The sequence below is a fragment of the Mesoplodon mirus genome, assembly GCF_964341445.2.
Source record: "Mesoplodon mirus genome assembly, chromosome: X".
Taxonomy (NCBI): domain Eukaryota; kingdom Metazoa; phylum Chordata; class Mammalia; order Artiodactyla; family Ziphiidae; genus Mesoplodon; species Mesoplodon mirus.
In genome coordinates this window covers 44,581,008-44,601,080 of record NC_138981.1, presented here as the reverse complement: position 1 = coordinate 44,601,080, position 20,073 = coordinate 44,581,008, and the positions used below count along the sequence as shown (strand labels likewise).

Here is a 20,073-nt window from a genome sequence, read left to right as displayed (position 1 = left end):
TTGTTAATGATGGAGTATGTGGTGTGAGTGATGGGAAGGTGGTGTTTTGTGGGGTCTCTGGTTTGAGTGATGGGATTGTTAGGGTAGTGATGGGGGTCTTTGGAGTGAGTAATGAGGGGTCTATGGAGTTAGTGATGGGGTAGTTGTGGGGTACCTGATCAGGAGACGAGAGGTTGAGTAAACTGAAGAACTTGGATTTGGAAAATTCTCAGCCTGTCCATATTGCAAAAAGAGAGGTATGTTCCAGAGAGAACGCCAAGGGTGTGGGTGGATGATCACGCCTTAAAAGAGCTGACAGGTGTGATTCATGGATCTAATCAGCCATCAGAGGAATCTGTGGGGTCAGTGATGGGGATTTGTGAGGTCATAGATTCGAGGTCTACATGATGATGATGGCAGTCTATGGCTGAGAGAATGGTGGTCTGTGGAATGAGTGCTGGATGGGTCTATGGGGTCAGTCATGGGGCATCTCTGGGTTAGTCATTAAACATCTCTCAGTATAGGGTCAAGATCTTTATTTCCCGATTAAAAAAAATTGTCCCCATCACAGACTTCCAAGGTTCTCTTGTACCTTTGTCCCAACAGCTGCTGACAGTAGCTCCACACAGCTCCTTTCTTCCCCCTGTCCACCCATCAGCCTCAGTTTGACAGATCAATTCGATTTGTCCTTCCAACCTGTGAGAGCAAGGGTTGGAATCTTCTGGCAGGTGGAGAGTTCCTCAATAGCCAGTGTTCAAGCCCAGTTCATCACTCATTAGTTCTGCTTGCTCTTGGCTTTTGTGGCTCTGGTGTCCAGCGTGCTCTGGGCACGAGCCAGTTGCTTTATAGAATCAAGCACGAGGATTCCGGGCAGCACCAGCCACAGGGCGTTCAAAAAGACAAAGTAAAACCAGAAGTACAGCGGGTGGCCCAGCTCCCCATGCTGGAATCCCTCACGGTGCTCTGTCAGGAAATATAGCACATCCCCGTATATCTGACCTGTGGGAGATAGAAAGGGAAGAAGGAAATCCTGTAAGGAGGGGGAACAATTCCAAGCCATTTTCCAAGTCATCAGAGCTCAGGATTCCAAAATTCAGAGACATAAGAGTTCTGCAATCATACGGCTGAGGATTTGAGAAAACAGAAAAGTGAGATTTCCAGAAATCAGAAGCTGAGACTTTCTGAACTCAGGAGAGTTCATATCTCTAGAGTTTAAGGAAGCTCAAAATCCTTTCATTCAAGACAGCTCAGGATTCCAGGACTAAAGAGAACTCACATTTCCAGAAAGTTAACAAAGTAAGAACATAAGAGGACTGAATCTCAGATGAAGGAAACTCAGAATCTTGCTCCTGGAGGATGCGGGGGCCTCCCACCATCATGGGCCACCTCATGTAACCGTAACCTTCATGGGAGACTTTGTGATGGGGTGGGAGGAGAAATGAACCCTCCTCGCTTGAGAATGCAGGCCAAGAGGGGCGTGGCTGTTCCAGAACCTCAGGGAGTTTGTCATTCAGTCTGACTCAGCCCTGGATGGGCACATTGAGAGGTCCCACCTGCAGGGATGCCCCCATGTCTGTGGATCCCCCATCAAGCCCTCAAGCACCCAGTGTGGGCCCTCTCCTCACCCACAGAGACCACAAGCTGTAGGACAAAGCGGAGGGGCTGCTGGCGGAGAAAGGCGATCACCACCCATAGGCTGAGTGGTCCCCACAAGCAAGCTGTGATGGTCTCCATGCATATCATGAAGCTATCATTCCTGCAAGGGAAAGGATTGGGGGCACTGGCATCACTGTGCTCTCCCCACAAGGCACCCCATTAGTAGTCCCTGACTCACCACCCCTCCAAAACACAGGTCTCCCTTGACAGAGGCAAACACTTACAGGATGTATCGGCTGTCTCCCTTGGCATACTCTTTCCCTGAAGAAGACAAGAGACATACATGAAGAATATCATCAGGAAAAGGAACTCAGACTAACTTCCCCATGCCTCAGTTTCCTCATCTGTGAAATGGTGTAGTTGTTTGGACTCTAGGGTTAATTATACAAGATAATGTGTGCAAACCTGGCACAGAACAATAAGTGTTGCTGTGATTGTCTGGTATTCAATAAATGTTTGTGAAATAAAATGAGGCAGGTGTAAATGATGGAGTGAGGGATGTAGCCAATGAGTGAGTGACAGCGAGAGAGAGAGAGAGAAGGTGAACAGATGAGTAAATGAAAGAGTGAGCAGAGAATCAAGAAAAAGACAGATCACCCAATGTAAAAATAGGAGACTGGAATAGGTTTTTCACAAAAGAGGATTTCCAAATGGTCAATAAACACATGAAAGCTACTCAAACTTTTGTTAGTCATTAAGGGAAAGCAAATTAAAACCATAATGAGATATCACTCACATCCACTGAAAGGACTAAAATTTAAGAAACACCTGACCTTACCAAGTGTCAGGATGTGGGAAACTAGAACTCTCATATACTGCCGGTGGGAATATAAAATGGCGCAGCCATTTTTTTTTTTTTTTTTTTTTTTTGGTGCAGCCATTCTTGAAAAGTTTGGCGGTTTTTCATAAAGGTAAACACACATCTACCATGTGACCCAGCCATTTCACTCCTCCATATTTACCCAAGAGAAATGAAAGCAGATCTCCACATGGAGACTTGCAGAAGAATGTTCTAGCGGATTTATTCTTGAGGCCAAAAAGGAGTATTGTTTGTAACAGCAAAATGTTGGTGGAAAATGCTATCAATACTGGAAAAGTCAAATAGTTCTGTAAGTGTCCTCATTTAAAAAAAGCAAAGTTCAGAAGTGTACATAGCATGTTGCCATTTACACAAAAGAAAAAATAAAGATGATGATAATAAAGTAATATGGCATCTACTATCTGCCAAACACTGTTCTAAGTGTCTTACATATATTTGGATATGACTTATTATCCCTCTTTTATAATTGAGCAAACTGAGGCTTATGTGTGTTAATTTATGTGTAAAACCCTGAAAAGAAACATATGCAATTATTTGGGGAAACTTGGTGGATAGAACGCAGATTTTCACCACATACCTCTTTAAATTGCTTAGTTTGGGATCCATGTGAATATATATGCAACAAAAAGTTAAATAAATTTAAAAGTTTTATTTAAAATGGGCTTCCCTGGTGGCGCAGTGGTTGAGAGTCCGCCTGCTGATGCAGGGGACGCAGGTTCGTGCCCCCATACGGGAAGATCCCACATGCCGCGGAGTGGCTGGGCCCGTGAGCCATGGCCACTGAGCCTGCACGTCCGGAGCCTGTGCTCCGCAATGGGAGAGGCCACAACAGTGAGAGGCCCGCGTACCACAAAAAAAATAAAAATAAAAAATAAAATAAAATGAATGACAAAGAGTTGGTAAGTGGGTAAACATCTAAGCCAATCCCTGCCCAGGAAATTCCCTTCCACAGCACACTGAAGAACTCAGGACTCACAGAGTTGAGACAAGATGGCTTGGTCTCCGAGAAGGTCCTCGTGGTAGAGGCTGAACCAGCCCTCAATCACCAAGTGAATGAACCCACACACTGCAAACCAGCACAGGGACAGTCTCCGCCAAGTCCCCAGTGGGATGACCGCAGCATGACCTGACAACAGCCATGTGGTCACAACTAAGACCCCAGAGATGGAGAAGAGGCCAGCCAGGAGATGCCAGGTGGGGCAGTCATTAGGCACAAAGTTGTCCAGCCTCAGATGCCGGGGCCAGTATGGGTGCACGGGGCTGGCATTGGTGGTCATGTCTTTGTAGGCTGATGGAGGTGTGTGGAAAGGAGAATAAAAGGAAAGGAAAAACCTGAACAAATAGAGAGCACAGAATGAGATCATAAAATCAAATCCAAATAGTTTATTATGACAAGAAATGTAAATGGACTCAATTAACCAATTAATACAGACATGATTAAAATAATCTAATTATTTACTGTTTTAAAAAACATGACTATAAGGCCACAGAAAGACTGAAAGCTTGTTTCAGCCCTCCGGGAGCCATAGGATGCGGTGGACACAGGAACTAGAACAGGTCCCAGCCCTCATTGGTCAGTTTGCTGGGGAAGATAGGAACCAGGCCCAGTCTCTGCCCTCATTGGTCACAGTCTGGTGGGCAGACACAAGAATCAGACTAGGTCCCAGCCCTCATTGGTCACGCTTTGGTGGGGGAGCCACCTGATCCCCGCCCTCAGGGGTCACAGTCGGCTGGGGGAGACACAACGACCAGGTAAGGTCCCATTTGCAGGGGTCACTGTCTTGCATCATGCAACGGAAAGCTATTACCCTCCCCGTAGTCCTGGAAACTGCAGGACAGAAGAGAGAAGACTAATCAGAACGACGACCCTCAGGTTCAGTGTGTGGGATCGCCCGACCCCTCCCAAAATTGCGCAGCCTGCGGCTAACCGGCAACAAAGAGGAGCCTTGCGCGGGGCGGTAAAGAGAAAAAGGAGGGTCAAATACAGAGACCACCAATCAGAACTAGAACCCTCTAGTTCAGCTGCCCAATGAGAAGGCGGATCTTCTGTCGTCCGGACGACCGCGCGGTAGCCGGGGGTCCTGCGCAGGCGCGTGGGGGTGGCGGGGGTGGTGGGACGGCGCGTGGGGGGGGGGTAGGGTCTCGCGCAGGCGCGCCGAGGGCTGGCCATTTAGCAATTGAGAACTAAGGGATGGAGTGGCAGGCCAGGCGGAGGGCACTCACCCAGCAGCGCGGCTGCAGCGGTCTCTCCCACCGGCTCCGGGGTCTCTCTAGGATCGCTCGCTGGCTCCGAAATATCCCTAGTTCAAACCCAACCCCTCACAGGTTCCGCCTTACGGAACTGGCCAATGGAGGGGGTGGGAAGGAGGCCAGTGCCGCTCGCAACCAATAGTAATTCTCTGTGCCGCCGACCCCGCCCTCACGCGTTGGTACCATTTTCGCTGTTGGTTGAGACCCAGTCAGGCGTGGAAGAGGTTGGGAGGGCCAAGGTTGGTGGGCGTTTTCGGCGGAAGCCAACCTGCAGCGAGTCGCGGCTTTAGTTTCCTATCCCCTTATAAATCACATCGGAAATCGGGTGTTTCTGTGCTGTTGCATCAGCATTGCGTTGTGTCCTTTCACCTTTGCCCTCATTTTCAAAGGCAGAGCAACGAAATCTTTTCCCAGACCAACCTTCAATCCTAATCCCCGAATGGGCAAGGTAACTGTTAATACAACAGGCAGATCAAATCCTACACGCTGCCTCTGCCTCTCCCTCAGGCCATCTTCACCCCTCCCGACTTCAAGTCAGAAGAACCAATCAAAACCCAGGCTCTTCAGCCTTGTTGGCCAATTGGCATGGAGACCCTCAATCTCCCCCTGCCAACTCTAAAGAACCAATCAGGACTCCATAACGCTAACCCAGTGGGCACCCAGACTAAGTCAGTATCCAGATCCAACCCAGGCCTCCTATGCAATTAGAACCCACACCCCTCAGTCCTAAGGACCAATAAGCATCAACTCTTCATCAGTCTTTCCCTCCTCTGTCCCAGAGAAAACAAACCGAATGGGGATCCCTCAGTTTTTCCAGCCAATTAGTATCAGGCCTCCCCTACATCCAAGTATCCAATCTGTCCTGGCCCCACTCAAATCAAGCAGTGCTATCCTCAGGCTCATCATCCAATCATGAATGATAATAAATTAACCATGAACCAATCACAACCTCCCTCTTCATGGTTTCTAGCTTCCAAATCTTTATCCATGCTGTGCCCCCTTCCTCACTCACTTCTATTCCCCACTGAGCAGTGAAGAGCGAGCCTTTTGTATACTTCCTACTTTTATTTGATAATAACAAACTGTATATAAAAAGGAACAAGGAAGGCGGGGAGGCCCTGGATCTCCCCCTCTCTGCTTCCCCAAGCATCCCCCGCCCCTAGGCCCCAGCAGGGACCACTCCCTTCCCGCCTTGTGGTGGGGTGGGGATTGACAGGCATGGAAATGGTGTGTGTGTGTGTATGGGTGTTGGGGGGTCAAGGATGGAGAGAGCGTCAAGAATTAGAGAGAGGGCCTTCCCTCATCCCCCATCAGAGCTGGCACCCTGAGGAGGGGTCTTGAGAGAGTTGTGAGGGTCCACAGATGTGCCTCAGCCTATGAGACGGTAGAAGATCCAGCATCCAAAAGTGACCCAGTGACTGGCCCAGCTGAGCTCTGACCATTTGTGGACAGTGTATGCCATGCCGTAGCCCTGTGGGAGAGAAAGCGGTGATGGTTGGTCCCACTCAGCAAGAACAAAGAAGGTCTCAGGAAAACCTATCCTTTGCTCAAGGACGTTTCTGTGACTCCACTGCAACCCTGAGTGAGGCCCCAGAGAAGAGATTGGGTACATATGAAAGGTAAGCAGATTTAGTTTTTTTCTTTTGTATTTTCTTCTCTTTCAAAAATTTAAAAAAGACAAGGCAATCCCACTCTCTGACCTGTACTCTCCCTTATATATAAAGAGCTCCTAGAAATTGATTTTTTAAAAAGACAAAAATTAGCAAAGGAGGTGAGTAGGCCATTTTCAGTAATGGAAAAAAAAAACCCAAATGGCTCTTAAATATACGAAAAGATACTCAGCCTCACTCATCATCTTCCTCCACTCAAACTGGCAAACATATCCATGAGGTCTGAGAGGCACTCTGTTGTCGGGGCATCAAGCACGATCACACACTGCTGGTGGGAGGGCAAAAAGGTAACTTCTCCATTTCTGTCAAGACTAGATCCTACAGCTCTGTGTGCACCTATGTGAATCCACATGGATGTGAGGGTATTACTTGCTGCAGCACCACTTACCATAGGAAAAGAGTGGGAATCACCTGGGTGTCCACCAATAAGGGACAAACTACATGGTGTCACAATGGAAAAAATGAACGAGGACACTCTATGTCTTCATGTGGAAGGTTTTCAGGAATTATGTGAAAAAAGCAACATACAGCACAGTGTTATTCATGTGTTACCTTTAGGGTAAAAAGCAGGGGGGAGGGAATTAAAATATATTTCTATATCTGCTTATTATGCTTCAATTTTAGAAGGACAGTTTAATAAAATGAATAAAAGTGGTTACCTGTAAGAGGGTGGGGGTAAGACGGCAGGAATAAGACTTTCCCCTGAATATCTTGAATACTGTTTGGTTTTTCAACCACGTGATATGCATTAACTTTTTTTTGTCTTTTTTTTTTGGTCATGCCGCATGGCTTGAGGGATCTTAGTTCCCCAACCAGGGATTGAACCCTGGCCCCCGCAGTGAAAGCACCGAGTCCTAACCACTGGATAGCCAAGGAATTCCCTTAAATTTTTAATTGAAAATAAAACTTTATTTTATATTTTGTCATTAAAAGCAATTTTTAATTTTTTATTCAGGTTGAATGTGCAAAATCTGGGTTTTGCTTATTTTTAAATAAAATTTTTGTTTTATTTTTATTAAAACTTTAAAAATAGTTAATGCAGGGTATTCCCTGGCCGTCCAGTGGTTAGGACTCGGCGCTTTCACTGTGGGGGCCAGGGTTCAATCCCTGGTCGGGGAATTAAGATCTCGAAAGCCGCCCAGCATGGCCAAAAAAAAAAAAGGAAAAAAAATGAACTAAAAGAGAAGCTAAACTGGGATCCTGCTAGTGCCATATGAATAAACATTATTTTGAAATTGTTTTTCATTTAAAAAGGAGTAAAACCTGGAACGTGCACACTCCACCTGCATAAAACTAGTACATACATTTTAACATACACTTTTTTTTTTTTTTTTTTGCGTTACGCGGGTCTCTCGCTGTTGTGGCCTCTCCCGTTGTGGAGCACAGGCTCCGGGTACGCAGGCTCAGCGGCCATGGCTCACGGGCCCAGCCGCACTGCGGCATGTGGGATCTTCCCGGACCGGGGCACGAACCCGTGTCCCATGCATCGGCAGGCGGACTCTCAACCACTGTGCCACCAGGGAAGCCCAACATACACTTTTTAAGTAGAATCCAGGATTTGCACAATCAATGTAAGTAAAACTATTTTTTTAACAAATTAAAGAAATCTTGCGAATTCTACCTAAATAAAAATATGATGAAATAATTAACTTTTAAAAAAGTAAAACCTGGATTTTGCACTCCATCTCTAGAAAATAAATTTTATAAGTAAAATAAATGTATTTTGCACACTTCACCCACGTAAAAGACCCAACAGTATGAATCAACCAGAGGGACAATGGGACAGAAAGATGGTGGAGCAGTGGCTACACAAGCTGGAGACAGATGACACAAGGTTCCCATGCCTTGGCCTCCCCACCTTTGTCCTCATGGTTCCCATGAATAGGTAGCACACCCCTGGGTAACCCCGAGCCCAGGGCCCCACCTCACCTGCTCCTCTGTGGTGTCGTCCACATCAACATCGAACAGGGAGCCCAGGTAGGCCAGGTGGAAGATGGCCAGGGCCCCAAAGAGCAGGTTTAAGGCTCGCACCCCCAGGCCCTGTGGGGGACAGATGGATATGCTTGGCAGCTGGACCTGTCATCATCCCCCAGCCCCACTTGGGCAGGGGCACACAGGGAAATGCACAAGACACAGGAATGAGGATGTCCAGGGCACCCACCCCCAGGGTAGGAAAGAGATGGTTCTGATCCTCCTATGGGAGCTCAAAGGGTATCCAAGGATGAGGGTACTGTTAGCATGAGAGCGTCCAGGTTGGGGGAGATGTGAGTATTCAGGTAGAGGAGGAAAAATGTTGGGTAGGGCTTTGAGTTGGGGGTTTATGGTGATAAACATTGGTTGTCGGGTGGGAGGCAAATCTGAAATTCTCCATACTTCTTGTTGCAAAAAGAATGAGAATAAAAAAGACTCAAACGAAAGCAAATCCCCACTGTGACCTACAGGGCCCACCTCTCCCCGTCTCACTCACTCTGCTCAACCCATACCGGCCTCCTCACTGTTCCTCAAATATTCCAGGCCCTCTCCCATCTCAGGGCCTTTACACTGGTTGTTGCCTTTGCCTGGAATGCTTCCCTTCCTCACCTCCTTCAGTTAAAGAACTCAAAAGTCACCTCCCCATTTAAACTTGAAACCACTCAGCCCCTGATACTTCCCTTTCTCTTTCTCTTATGTATTTTCTCCTTGGCACTAATCACAATCTAACAAACTATTATACTTTACTTATTTTTTATTTACTGTCTCCCCTGTTAAAATATTTGTCCCAGAGGGCTGGGACTTTGGTCTGTTTTGTTCACCACTGTGTCTCCAGCACCTAGAACAGTGCCTGATACCAGCAGGTGCTCAACAGATGTTCACTGGGGAAAATAAATGCTAGGTGAGTATACAGCAGTTGCTTGATAAATGTTCATTAGATAGATGGATGCCAGTGAATAGAGGTGAGGTTATGGGGGTGGATTGGGCACTGGAAGAGGAAGCTGGGCACTCTGAGATAGATATAAGATGGAGACAGAAGTAATTTTTGAGGAGGAGAGTTGGACACAAGGCTGCCTAGGCTGAACCCTCACCAAGCGATGCTGGTGTGAACAGTCTGGTGGGCACCGTTTCGACAAGATGCAGGCACTGAGGATCCGAGCCAGGCGCTTTCGGAGGACTAGGGCAGATGCGGGGGGGAGGGCAGAGGTAAGGGCGTCAGGTTAGCCTCAGGGGATGGTGGTTCCAGCCCGCCACCAACCTTCCATCCCATCTACTGGGCTGGGTTCCGCCCTCACCGTGCTCCACGTAAGTGATAAACGCCAGGGACAGCAGCACCGCAGCCAGGTGGAAGCTGAAGCCCTGGGGTGGGGGTGGGGGGCAATGAGGTGAGTGAGGAGGCGGCCCGACCACCCCCATCCAGCTACCACCCTGGTCCCGCTCCGCCCTGCTCACGTGCAGGAGGGCGCTGGCTGCATAGGTGACCAGCACAGCTGAGAAGGTCCCCAGGCGGAGAGCATTCTTGAAAACATCTGCAGGGGGGAGATGTGGGGCAAGTGTCTCCTGAGATTCCCCCCTGCCCTTCCTGGAGGGCCATAGGGCAGGGTGAGGATACCCACAACCTCTTGGGGCTCCCAGGATAAAGTCTCTTTATAATGGCCTCCAACTTCACATTGTCTAAAAGTTAGCTCCTGATCTTCCCTCCCAACCTGCTCCTCCTATAGTCTTTCCCAAGTGCAGCCAGTGTCAACTACACCCTTCCAGTTCCTCAGGACAAAAGCCTCACTATCACCCTTGATCTGGCCCCCACCCCCGTCGCCCATAACCAAACTCAGCAAATCCTGTCAGTTCTATCTTCAGAGTTTATCCAGAATCTGACCTCTCCTCCCCATTTCCACTCTGCCCTCCCCCACTCCCCGTCTGTCCTCACAGTAGCCAGAGGGTCCTGGTACAACCTAAGTCAGCCCATGGCCCTCCTCTGCTCAGAACCCTGCTCTGAGCTCTCTCTCAGAGAAAAAGCCAAAGTCCTCCCCATGGCCAGAGAGGCCCTACAGAACCAGGCCCCGTCACCTCTCCGACCTCACCTCCTGCCACTGGTCCCCTCGCTCACTCTGATCCCACCACACTGGTCTCCTCACTGTTTTTCAACTGTGCCAGGTATGCTCCTGCCTCAGGGCCTTTGCACTTGCTGTTCCTTCCATGTGTTAAATTCCTCCCCTACATGTCTGCATTGATTGCTCTCTCACCTTCTTCAGGTCTTTGCTCAAACGTTAGCTCCTCAGTGAGACTTGCTCTGGATGATGTATTTAAAATTGCATCCACCCCTACTCACAGACTCCTAACACTCCCAGATCATCTTTACCTGCTTTATTTATTTATTTTTTACCATAGCACTTATCACTACCTGAACTATTGTGTATTTTCTTTTTATTATACTGCTACCCCCACAAAAATGTCAACTCCACAAGGGCAGGGATTTGGGAGATTTTTTGGTCCCTACTATCTTCAGCTTGTATGAATGTGTGAAAGGGGTGTGGGTTGAGGACTGCCAACTCTCTTGGAGTGGTGACTTGGTGACTCACAGTTATTTAGCCAATAAGACATGGGCAGGTTCCAGCTTGTGACAACTTCCACCATGGACCGGGGCAGCTCCACGTTCAGTGGCTTAGAGACCGTCAGGTCCCTATGGGCAAAAGAGACACGCAAATTGGGATTTCAGCCCACCTGATGGCCACACTTTTGTTCTTGGCTGTTCCCTCCCCCGGGAACACCCCCCTCCTCCCTGCAGCTCCTCTAGGCAGCACCCTGTGGGAGATGGGGCTCCCCAGCCCTCCCCACCATTCCAGGTGATCCTTCTCCTCGGTGAAGCCAGCCCCCGCCAACGTGGCTGTGGCCTCGGACAGAAAGCCCACAAAATAGTTGCTGAAGTGGAAGGAGACAGCACTCTCATAGGCTCGCAGCCACCTGCGGGAAAGGAGCCAGGGAGAGAGAGGCATCATGCCCAGGCCCCAGCATGACACCCCACCATGTGCCAGCATCCCTGGCCCCTCTCTGTAGACTCACCTTACCATGGTGCCCCTAGGGGTCAGGAAGGCAGCAGAGAAGAAAGGAAAGAGAGTCAGAGAGGCCCTGGAGGCTGGCCTGAGTTGTTCATCAACAAGACAGACAAATATGGCGGCAAAAGAGGTGCGCTGTGATAGTCCCACACATCTACCCATCCGTACACCATCAGTTAGTTTCAGGTAGCTCAAATGGATGTGTGAGCTGCCCTATAATATGACACGGTCCCGCAGCTTCACGTGGCCAGACATCCAGACCCAAGGACTGTTAGAGGCTGACCTCACAGCCACATGGCCAGACACACATACTATCAGACTCCAAGCTCTCTGACCTGATTCGGTGACCATAAGATACCCGGAAGTCCTTTAGTTAGGCACAGAGACCGTCAAGCACCCTGTTATGCATGCACACACAATTCTTCACTCAGATAGTCGTCCTGTCAGTTGTACAGTCAGACACGGTCAAAGACAGGCAGCGTCTTACACTGGAAAAAGCATAGGTTCTGGATTCAGGCCTGGAATTAGTGCCTGGCTGTTTAGTTGGGTGACACTGGGCAAGTCATTCCACCCTTCAGAGCCTCATTCAGCATCAGACACAATCAGCGGCCAATGAGTAGGGGAGAAGGTCATACAGTCAAATAGCTGGATGAAATCCTAGTCACACCAGGGGTGGATGGTCGGTTCTGCCCCTCAGCTAGACAATACCAAGGAGCCAGAGAAGGCAGACCCACAGGCAGAATCCATCACAGACATGCACACGCCACGCCACAGTCAGACCCATTCCCAGCCAGGGTTACAGACAAGCCAGATTTATCCTATCCAGTGACAGCCACATACTCCCATCATGGACAACCGCCCAGCCAGACAGCCAGAACTCCAGTCCCACACAGGAGTCCCTGGCTGATAGGTAAACAACCTATGCAAACCCCTAGCTAGAGTCACAGACAGGTCAGTGTCACCAACCAACACATACTTGTGGCTCCCCATTGCAGACACATAACTTGCTTCTGATGGTGAAATAGCAGAACAGATGGACAGCCAGGCACAGTATGTGACGGAGTATCCATTATACACGGAGTCATAGGGCCAATCTTGGTCAAACCACAGCCACAGACACTCAGTCTCTGTCTAGTCACTGGGTGGATGGTCAGACAGTCTCAGACTCACAGAACCAATCAGTCACAGACTGTGCACCCACCCCCATTCAGCCCCACTCGCCCTCAGCACCTGCCCTCATTTACCTGGCTTTGCGTTTCTTGCTGTAGTAACAGAAGACAGACAGAAGCATTAAGAGACAACTCAGAGCTGGGGAGACCCCAGGTCCCTCCCCAACCCCCTCACTGCTGGGCAGAGGCCTCGAAGGCTGTGCTCACTTGCGAAGGAGGCGGTCACCATCAAGGGGGATGAAGTACGGGAAGAGGTAGGGGCCCACACAGGTGGACAGCACAAGGCACAGCAGGGCCAGCGCCAGACTCCGGGCCACCTTCTGCAGCCATCGGCGGCTCTGTGGGGATCAAGGCTCCATGAACACTGCCCCATGGTGGCTTCCCATGGTCCCTGCCCACCTGTCCACCCAGGACCTCACCAGCGGGCGGCCTTGGACGGCCTGTAGGTAGCTGTGGAAGGATATCCAGGGCCCAAAGACGATGGTGCCCACGAAGTAGAGGTAGCCCATGAACTCCACGGGCGAGGGTACTGCACCCACCTCACCCCGGTCCAGGTCGAAGCCCAGAGACACCGCCTTCATGGCCACAATCATCTGGGCCCCTAGGTGTGGTGCCCATGGTCAAGTGGATGAGCAGAGAGCAGGTCAGCATGGGGGGATGGGGAACACCAGGTGAGAGGCGGTAAGAAAGAAGAGCAAGTGTGGAGAGGTGGGCGTGGGGCCAGACAGGCAGTTGAGCAGGTAGGCCCAGGACTGGCAAATGTCCTGACTCAAGAGAGTCAGGCATGGACATGAGATGGGACAGACAGATGGGGAAGAGACACGGTAGAGAGAAACACAGATGTAAGGGGAATCTAAGGGCTGCGTGTCCAGTGGGCTAGGCAGATGAGGGAGAAAAGCGGGGAAGGAAAGACAGGGTGGGGGGAGTTAGGAGATGTGGAGTGGGGCTGGAGGGCTGGGGCAGGGGAGAGGGCCAGGGCTGCCTACCTCTCATCTTGTGCCATGTCACGGTGTCCACCATGTGCATCTCACTGAGGAAAAAGGTGGTGGTCTTGGCCCTATGACTCCCCTGGCCTCAGATACCACAAAGGGGGGAAACCAAGGTGCAGAGAGGGTATACCCTTCTCTGCCCTGCACCACCTCATGGAGGAATAGTTCTCCAGGGCTCCCTCCTCCAGGGGGAGCTCAAGTCCAGCCTGTTCTGTGTAGCCTTCAGAAAGAACAAGTCTCCCAGATTTCCACCCCCTCCAGAAACACCCCACGTCCTCCCTGTCCTGGACAGCCTCAGGAGGGGCGGCCTGGGGATCCCCCCGCCCTTCTGCTGACAGCGTGGGGATGAGGACATACACCCATACCCCATGAGTAGGTAGATGAGGATGGTGACGGAGAGGAAGACGCCGCGATGGGAGGAATGTCGGCAGAGGAACAGCACGAGGTAGCACAGGAGGCTGAGCAGCACGACCCAAACCATGTGCAGCTGGAAGAAGTGGTAGAGGCTGAAGAACCCGCCTGCCACGGTGCTTGCATGCTTCAGGTAGGATGGCAACCCTTTGGGTGAGAGAGAGAGAGAGAACAAGAAAGGGAATTAGAGCAGGGCTGGTAGTAGGGCAGCCTGGGCAGAGGATGGAGCTCAGGCAAAGGCTTAGAGGTTGGAACGTGGTGGGATTGCAGGGGGCCCAAAGCAGGTGTTGGGGAGCTGGGGAGGTGGAAGGGCTTGGGTTTAAAGAAAAGAGACATCTATAAAGGTCACTTTGGGAACCCTGGAGGAAATTTGAATAACTTATATTGAATAATATTATGGCATCAAGATTAAATTTCCTGAGGGGTGATGGTTGAGGCTATGGCTGTGGGGGGAAGATGTCTTTGTTCTTGGGGGACACACGCAAGAGGATTTGGGATGAAGTGTCAGCAGGTTATTCAAGTGATTCAGGAAGATGATAGATAGGCAGATGGACGGACGGATAGATAGGTAGGTAGATAGGTAGATAGAGCAAGCTAATGTGGCAAGATGTTGACAGTTGGAGAATCGGGTGATGCATATATGGGTGTTCATTGTACTATTCTTTCAACTTAGCTTTTCAGTAACTTTGAAACTTTTCAAAATGAGAAACCTGGGGAAAAAATAAAACATCCATTTAAAATAAAAGAACAAGAAAAAAGAAAGTGTAGAACTTCTGATTCTCAGATTTCCAAGATTCTCAGCATCCCATAGGGATCTCGGGTACTTGGGATCTTGTTGTTTGGATATAGGCTTGCCACGATTTGTGGAAACATTCCAGAATCCTAGAATCCAGAGATTTTATCATGCCTTGATTTCAGAAATCCAGAATGCCAGCATTTTGGAAGCCTGGAATGTGAGACTTTCAACTTGTCAGAATCCCCAAACCCCATAACACGGCACTTTGGGATACATGGTACTTTCCATAACCCTGTGACATCAGCATTTCAGGATCTTATAACCTTGGGATGTAGGCATTTCAGGATCCCAAGGTTCAAGAACCTCAGCTTTCAACAGTCCCAGAACCCAGGGATACGGAAAGGTATGGCTTGGCATGGCAGGATGTGGCTTGGTGTGGTGTAGCATGGGGTGGCTGGGTTAGTGGGACATGGTGTGGTAGAATGGCGCTTAGCCTGGTGGGCTGTGGTAGGCTGGACGTGTACGAGCCTGGCTTGGCTTGGCAAGATGTGGCAGGATAAAGTGGGGCTTGGTATGGATGAACGTGGCAGGTGTGATTTGGCCTGGCATGGTGGCCCATGGTGTGGCAGGCACTTACCAAGCCTCCACAGGAGGCGGCAGGCGAGGCAGATGGCAAGGAGCAGCCAGATCTGGTCAAGGCCCTGCTGGGCAGTAGGCAGGAGACAGCCCTGCAGCAGCTGCTGGAAAAATTCCTGGCGGCTGAAGGTGGCCATTGTGGACCCCCACGGATGGATGGACAGATGGATAGACCTGCCAAAGGGAGGACATAGAAGGAGCTTAGCTGGGATGTCCACGGGGCAGACGATGCTCAAGAGATGGACTTGAGCACTCAAATTTCAGTCTGGGGCTGTCCAACCCTTGTAGAGACAGGGTACTGGGGGGCTGGGGGAGGGTATGAGTGTCAGGTACATCAGATTGAGCCGCCAGCTGTGTGTGTGGGGGTGTTCTGGGTGCACACACACAGCCCATGACCTGCGGTGAATGAAGGACCTGTGTTTCTTGTATGCTGGGAACAGTCCGGGTCCGATAGTGATTGAATGGTGTACATTGTAGGCCCGTATATCAAACTGGGGGGCTCCCTGGTTTCCGAGGTAGAGTCACTCAGTGTGGAGGGCAGAGAGGGAGATCTTGTGACACTTGGGGGCCGTGTGCATCTCTCCTTGAACGGATGTGGGGGGTGTCCTGTATCCCCCGCGCGCCCCATCCCACCCCCAGCCGGCCTCTCCCGGCCGCCAACAAAGCCCTGCCCAGGCCCGGGGGCTGCAGGGAGGTGGAGGTGGTGGAAAGGGACACAGCAGAAGGGAGAGTTGGAAAGGTGATGGAGAGGGGGCCCTAGCACACGCGCTGCAGACCCGCAAGGGGAGGCCGGCTCAGGATGCGAGCGGGAGAGCCGCACGTGCACTACCAGCGACCTACCTGGCAGTAAGAAAGCTGCGGTCCAGGGGGCCGGGGACGTACAGCCGCCGCCACCGTCGCCGCCTCCTCCGGGCAGCCTCCCCCGCAGGCCGCAAGGCCGGGACCAGCTGCGGCTCCCAGGGCGGCGCGGAGAGCGGGCCCTTTAAATCCCGGGGAGGCCCGGCCGGCCCGCTCGGCCAATAAGAGGACAGGAGCGGGGCGGGGACGGAGGAGGAGGGGAGCGGGAGGACTGAGGGAAGGAGGAGCGGGAGGTTGAGAGGAGCCGGGCGCGGGAGGACGTCGGCGCGTGGAACGTTGGATCCCGCACCTTTCCGACCGCTTGGTGTGCCAGTCCCTGAAGGGTCGCGTCGGGAGGTCTCCTGGCTGTCCAAGAACAAACTGTCCAAACGCCAAATTCCTAATCCTTGGAAGCCGAGATGGGAAAGATGGGGGAGGGAGGAGAGAAAGTCCGTTTCCCCAGCCATCAGCCTCGCCCCCGAAACTGCCCACCCGCGCACGTCTTCGTGTCACTGTTGTGCCCCCTTTTCACAGATGGGAAAATAAACCGAGGTCTCTCCTTTCCCATCCTTTGAAGGAGCTATGGGAATTTCCAGCCCTCTCCAGCACCAGGGACCGGCCAGAAACACCAGTACTGACTGTCACCTAGGAGCAAGAATTAGGCGCCTGTGCTTTCCCCTAGGGACGCCTTCCGGAGGCTAGTACGGAGCACCGATTGGGAGCATTTATAAAGCACTTACAGCGTCCCCAACAATGGTTTGTATTGGGCCCTATCTGCACCAACTCTGAGGATTTATGCAGCACTTGCCATCTGCCTACCCTACCCTGCAGTGTCTGGACACTCCGCTCTGTCCCTAGGCTGATGAAGGGCCTTTTTCCAAAGGAGCATTTATTGGGCACGGACTGCATACTTACTTAGCTATCAGGTGGAAGGGAGAAGGAAGCCAAGGTCAAGCTGGACCCCACCCTGACCTGAGGAGCTAAGGAAAACAGGTTCTAATCAGATTGATTTCTGCCTGTATGGAGCTGGGCAAGCCATGCCCACTCCCCGGGCTTCAGTGTCCCTTTCTGTTAAACAAAAGAGTGGGGTTAGCAGTTCTTTGCTTGGAAATACCAATGGCAATGGAAGAGAAATGCGTGTCTCCTCTCTTTAAAAAAGTGTTAACATGAAGTTAAATGGGGTTTTAACTCATAAATGAATATGCATATATTACAAATGAAAAATATTTAACAGTTGACTCTTGAACAACTCAGGTTTGAACTGCACAATCCACTGATAGGTGGATATTTTTCAATAGTAAATACTACGGTACCAAACAGTCCTTGTTTGGTTGATTCCTGGGATGTGGAGGAACTCTGGGTATGGAGGGCCGGCTATGAATTATACACGGATTGAAACCCCCCCCAGTTGTTCAGTGGTCAACTGTAATGGATAGTTACATAGGCCAAGTGCACAAATATTAATTCCTTTCCTTAACAGCAGAATACAGGCCATAAATTTTGACTTAGACTTCATTCTAATTTTTTCCTCAGTTTTCAAACATACTCAAATCGAGTCAACAATGACCCACAGCACAAGCAAGAAATATTTCCTTTGGTTGCAAGACCTGGCATTTAAAACTGGAAGATCCTCACTGTGCGTACCCTGAGCTTCACAGACTTGATTGTTTCCATCTAGTCTTTTGATGTGTGTGACAAAGAACTAGTCTCTAGATTCTAGGACATATAAAGGGCATCTACAAATCAATAAGAAAAGGACAAACAATACACTAGAAAATGGACAGTAGACATGAATAGGTAATCCACGGCAGAAGTCACCTGAAATGGCCAATATGTATAATATATGAAAAGATAACTCAATCTCTTTATCAGGGAAATGCAAAATTAAAACAACAGATATGATTTCATATCTACTAGGTGTGATGTTTCATATTTTTACCGCTGGAGCTTAGTAGAGAGTGGGCACTCAATAAATATCTGTCAGACTTTATAGCCTTTGTAGTCATTTTGGGTTATAGTTTCTAGGACATTTTAAATGGTCTCCCTGTAATTAAAGATGAAAATTAAGATAAAGAGATCCCATTCTTTGCTTATTAGATTGACAAAAAAATAAAAAATTGTCAAGCCTCAGAATAATGTTTTCTCTCTCTCATTTTGTCTCTCTTTTTCTCTCAGTATATCTCTGTCTATAATTTTTTCTAAAGTATTTGATCATAGTTGCAGGTGTGATGCCCTTTCAATTAAATACTTCAGTATAAAATTTCTAAGAACAAGGACATTTCCTTACGTTCCTACCCGCAGAGTATGAGGGTTCCAATTTCTCCACATCTTCACAAACACTTTGTTATCTGACTCTTTGATTCTAGCCATCCTAGTGAGTGTGCCAATACTGTCCTTTTATAGGAAAAGGAAATCCTAGGTCACGAGCTGCATTCCTTTATCAGGTCTTTTTGGTCTCTTTCAATCTGGAACAATGTCTCCATCTTCCATTAACTTTCGCGATCTTGATGTTTTTGAAGAGCACAGGTCAGTGCTTTGGAAGAATGTCCTTAAATTTGGGTTTATCTGATGTTTCCTCAAGATTAGATTTGGATTATGCATTTTGGGCAGGAATTCCACAGAAGTGACGCTGTGTTCTCCTCAGTGTATCCGGAAGCACAAAGCATTGGTTAATTCCAAATTGTTGGTATTAGCTTTGATCATTCGATTAAGGTGGTGTTTTCCAGGTTCTCCACCAAAATGTACTCTTTCTCCTTTGTAATTAATAAGTATCTTGTAGGGACATACTTTGAGATTATGTATCTTTCCTATTTTTCGTCAAACTTCCACTCACCAGTTTAGCATCCATTGGTGATTCTTGCCTGGAGCAATTACTACTATGATGGTGGCCATATGATGATCTTCTTTTACATGTATACCTGGGATTCTACTGTGAGAAAGAGCTTTATCTTCTTCCCCATGTATTTTTGTATTCATTTGTTTATTTGTATCAGTGTGGGACTCATAATTTTCAGGTTAAAACCAGTTACTATCATTTTAAAATGAATTTATTAATTAATTTATTTTTGGCTGCATTGGGTCTTCGTTGCTGAGCGTGGACTTTCTCTAGTTGCAGCGAGTGGGGGCTAGTCTTCATTGCGTGGCTTCTCTTGTTGTGGAGCACGGGCTCTAGGTGCCGGGGCTTCAGTAGTTGTGGTGCGCGGGCTTAGTTGCTCCATGGCGTGGGGGATCTTCCTGGACCAGGGCTTGAACCCGTGTCCCCGGTATTGGCAGGTGGATTCTTAACCACTGCACCACCAGGGAAGTCCCAGTTACTATCTATATGTAGTTATAAAAGTAGCTTAATTGAGATATAATTTACATACCATAAAATTCACCCAAGTTAGTTGTACAAGGCAATGGTAGTTAGTGTATTTATAGGCTTGTGCAAAAATCGCCACAATCTAGTTTTAGGATATTTCGATCACCCCAAAAAGAAACCCTGTGACTGTTAGCATTCACTCCCTATCTGTCCCTGACAGCCCTAGGCAACCACTAATCTCATTCTGGATTGCTTATTCTGGACATTTCATATAAACAAAATCATACAATCACAAATCTTTTGTGTCTTGTTTCTTTCACTGAACATAATTTTTTAAACTGTGATAAAATACACATAATACACATAACATAAAGTTTAGCATCTTAACCATTAAAAAAAATACATTTATTTATTTATTTATTTATGGCTGCATTGGGTCTTCGTTGCTGCGCGCGGGCTTTCTCTAGTTGTGGAGAGCAGGGGCTACTGTTTGTTGCGGTGCACGGGCTTCTCATTGCGGTGGCTTCTCTTGTTGTGGAGCATGGGCTCTAGGCGCATGGGCTTCAGTAGTTGTGGCTCGTGGGCTCTAGAGCAC

General features: G+C 49.2%; 2 protein-coding genes and 1 long non-coding RNA gene across 6 annotated transcripts; 1 reads left to right on the top strand and 2 right to left on the bottom strand.

Moving 5' to 3' along the window:
* Positions 1-508: 508 nt before the first annotated feature.
* EBP (EBP cholestenol delta-isomerase) lies at positions 509-4,778 on the bottom strand. The gene is made up of 5 exons (XM_082610023.1): positions 4,679-4,778; positions 3,432-3,787; positions 1,860-1,896; positions 1,605-1,735; positions 509-978 (listed from the first exon to the last, which is right to left on the bottom strand). Exons 2-5 carry the CDS (start codon positions 3,730-3,732, stop codon positions 755-757), a joined length of 693 nt encoding a protein of 230 aa, XP_082466149.1. The 5' UTR covers positions 3,733-3,787; positions 4,679-4,778; the 3' UTR covers positions 509-754.
* Positions 3,809-13,998, top strand: LOC309796729. Its single transcript, XR_014292492.1, has 3 exons — positions 3,809-4,207; positions 6,258-6,324; positions 13,934-13,998. It is a non-coding gene; the product is annotated as an uncharacterized lncRNA (long non-coding RNA).
* Positions 5,435-16,538, bottom strand: PORCN (porcupine O-acyltransferase). Of its 4 annotated transcripts, XM_082610018.1 has the most exons (15): positions 16,181-16,538; positions 15,342-15,514; positions 13,923-14,115; positions 13,555-13,598; positions 12,988-13,169; positions 12,776-12,906; positions 12,644-12,661; positions 11,407-11,421; positions 11,182-11,307; positions 10,926-11,026; positions 9,799-9,875; positions 9,642-9,705; positions 9,438-9,523; positions 8,305-8,415; positions 5,435-6,176 (listed from the first exon to the last, which is right to left on the bottom strand). In XM_082610018.1, the coding sequence occupies exons 2-15, from the start codon at positions 15,475-15,477 to the stop codon at positions 6,075-6,077; spliced, it is 1,386 nt and encodes a 461-aa protein (XP_082466144.1). In that variant the 5' UTR covers positions 15,478-15,514; positions 16,181-16,538; the 3' UTR covers positions 5,435-6,074. The 4 variants fall into 4 exon arrangements, with proteins under 4 accessions (XP_082466144.1, XP_082466145.1, XP_082466147.1 ...); XM_082610019.1 differs by lacking the exon at positions 12,644-12,661 and having other exon boundaries at positions 5,436-6,176; positions 16,181-16,537; XM_082610021.1 differs by lacking the exon at positions 16,181-16,538 and having other exon boundaries at positions 5,436-6,176; positions 13,923-14,678; positions 15,342-15,426.
* Positions 16,539-20,073: the final 3,535 nt, after the last annotated feature.

Excerpts from the sequence above, each read along its gene's own strand:
- EBP (XM_082610023.1), bottom strand. The coding sequence starts at position 3,732 with ATGACCACCAATGCCAGCCCCGTGCACCCATACTGGCCCCGGCATCTG. Across the intron at positions 1,897-3,431 it reads AGCCATCTTGTCTCAACTCT|GGAAAGAGTATGCCAAGGGA; the intron begins GTGAGTCCTGAG and ends TGTCTTCTTCAG. Across the intron at positions 1,736-1,859 it reads GGAGACAGCCGATACATCCT|GAATGATAGCTTCATGATAT; the intron begins GTAAGTGTTTGC and ends TTTCCCTTGCAG.
- PORCN (XM_082610018.1), bottom strand. The coding sequence starts at position 15,477 with ATGGCCACCTTCAGCCGCCAGGAATTTTTCCAGCAGCTGCTGCAGGGC. Across the intron at positions 13,599-13,922 it reads CTCATCTACCTACTCATGGG|TGAGATGCACATGGTGGACA; the intron begins GTATGGGTGTAT and ends CTTTTTCCTCAG. Across the intron at positions 9,876-10,925 it reads GTCTTATTGGCTAAATAACT|ATGTTTTCAAGAATGCTCTC; the intron begins GTGAGTCACCAA and ends TCCCCCCTGCAG.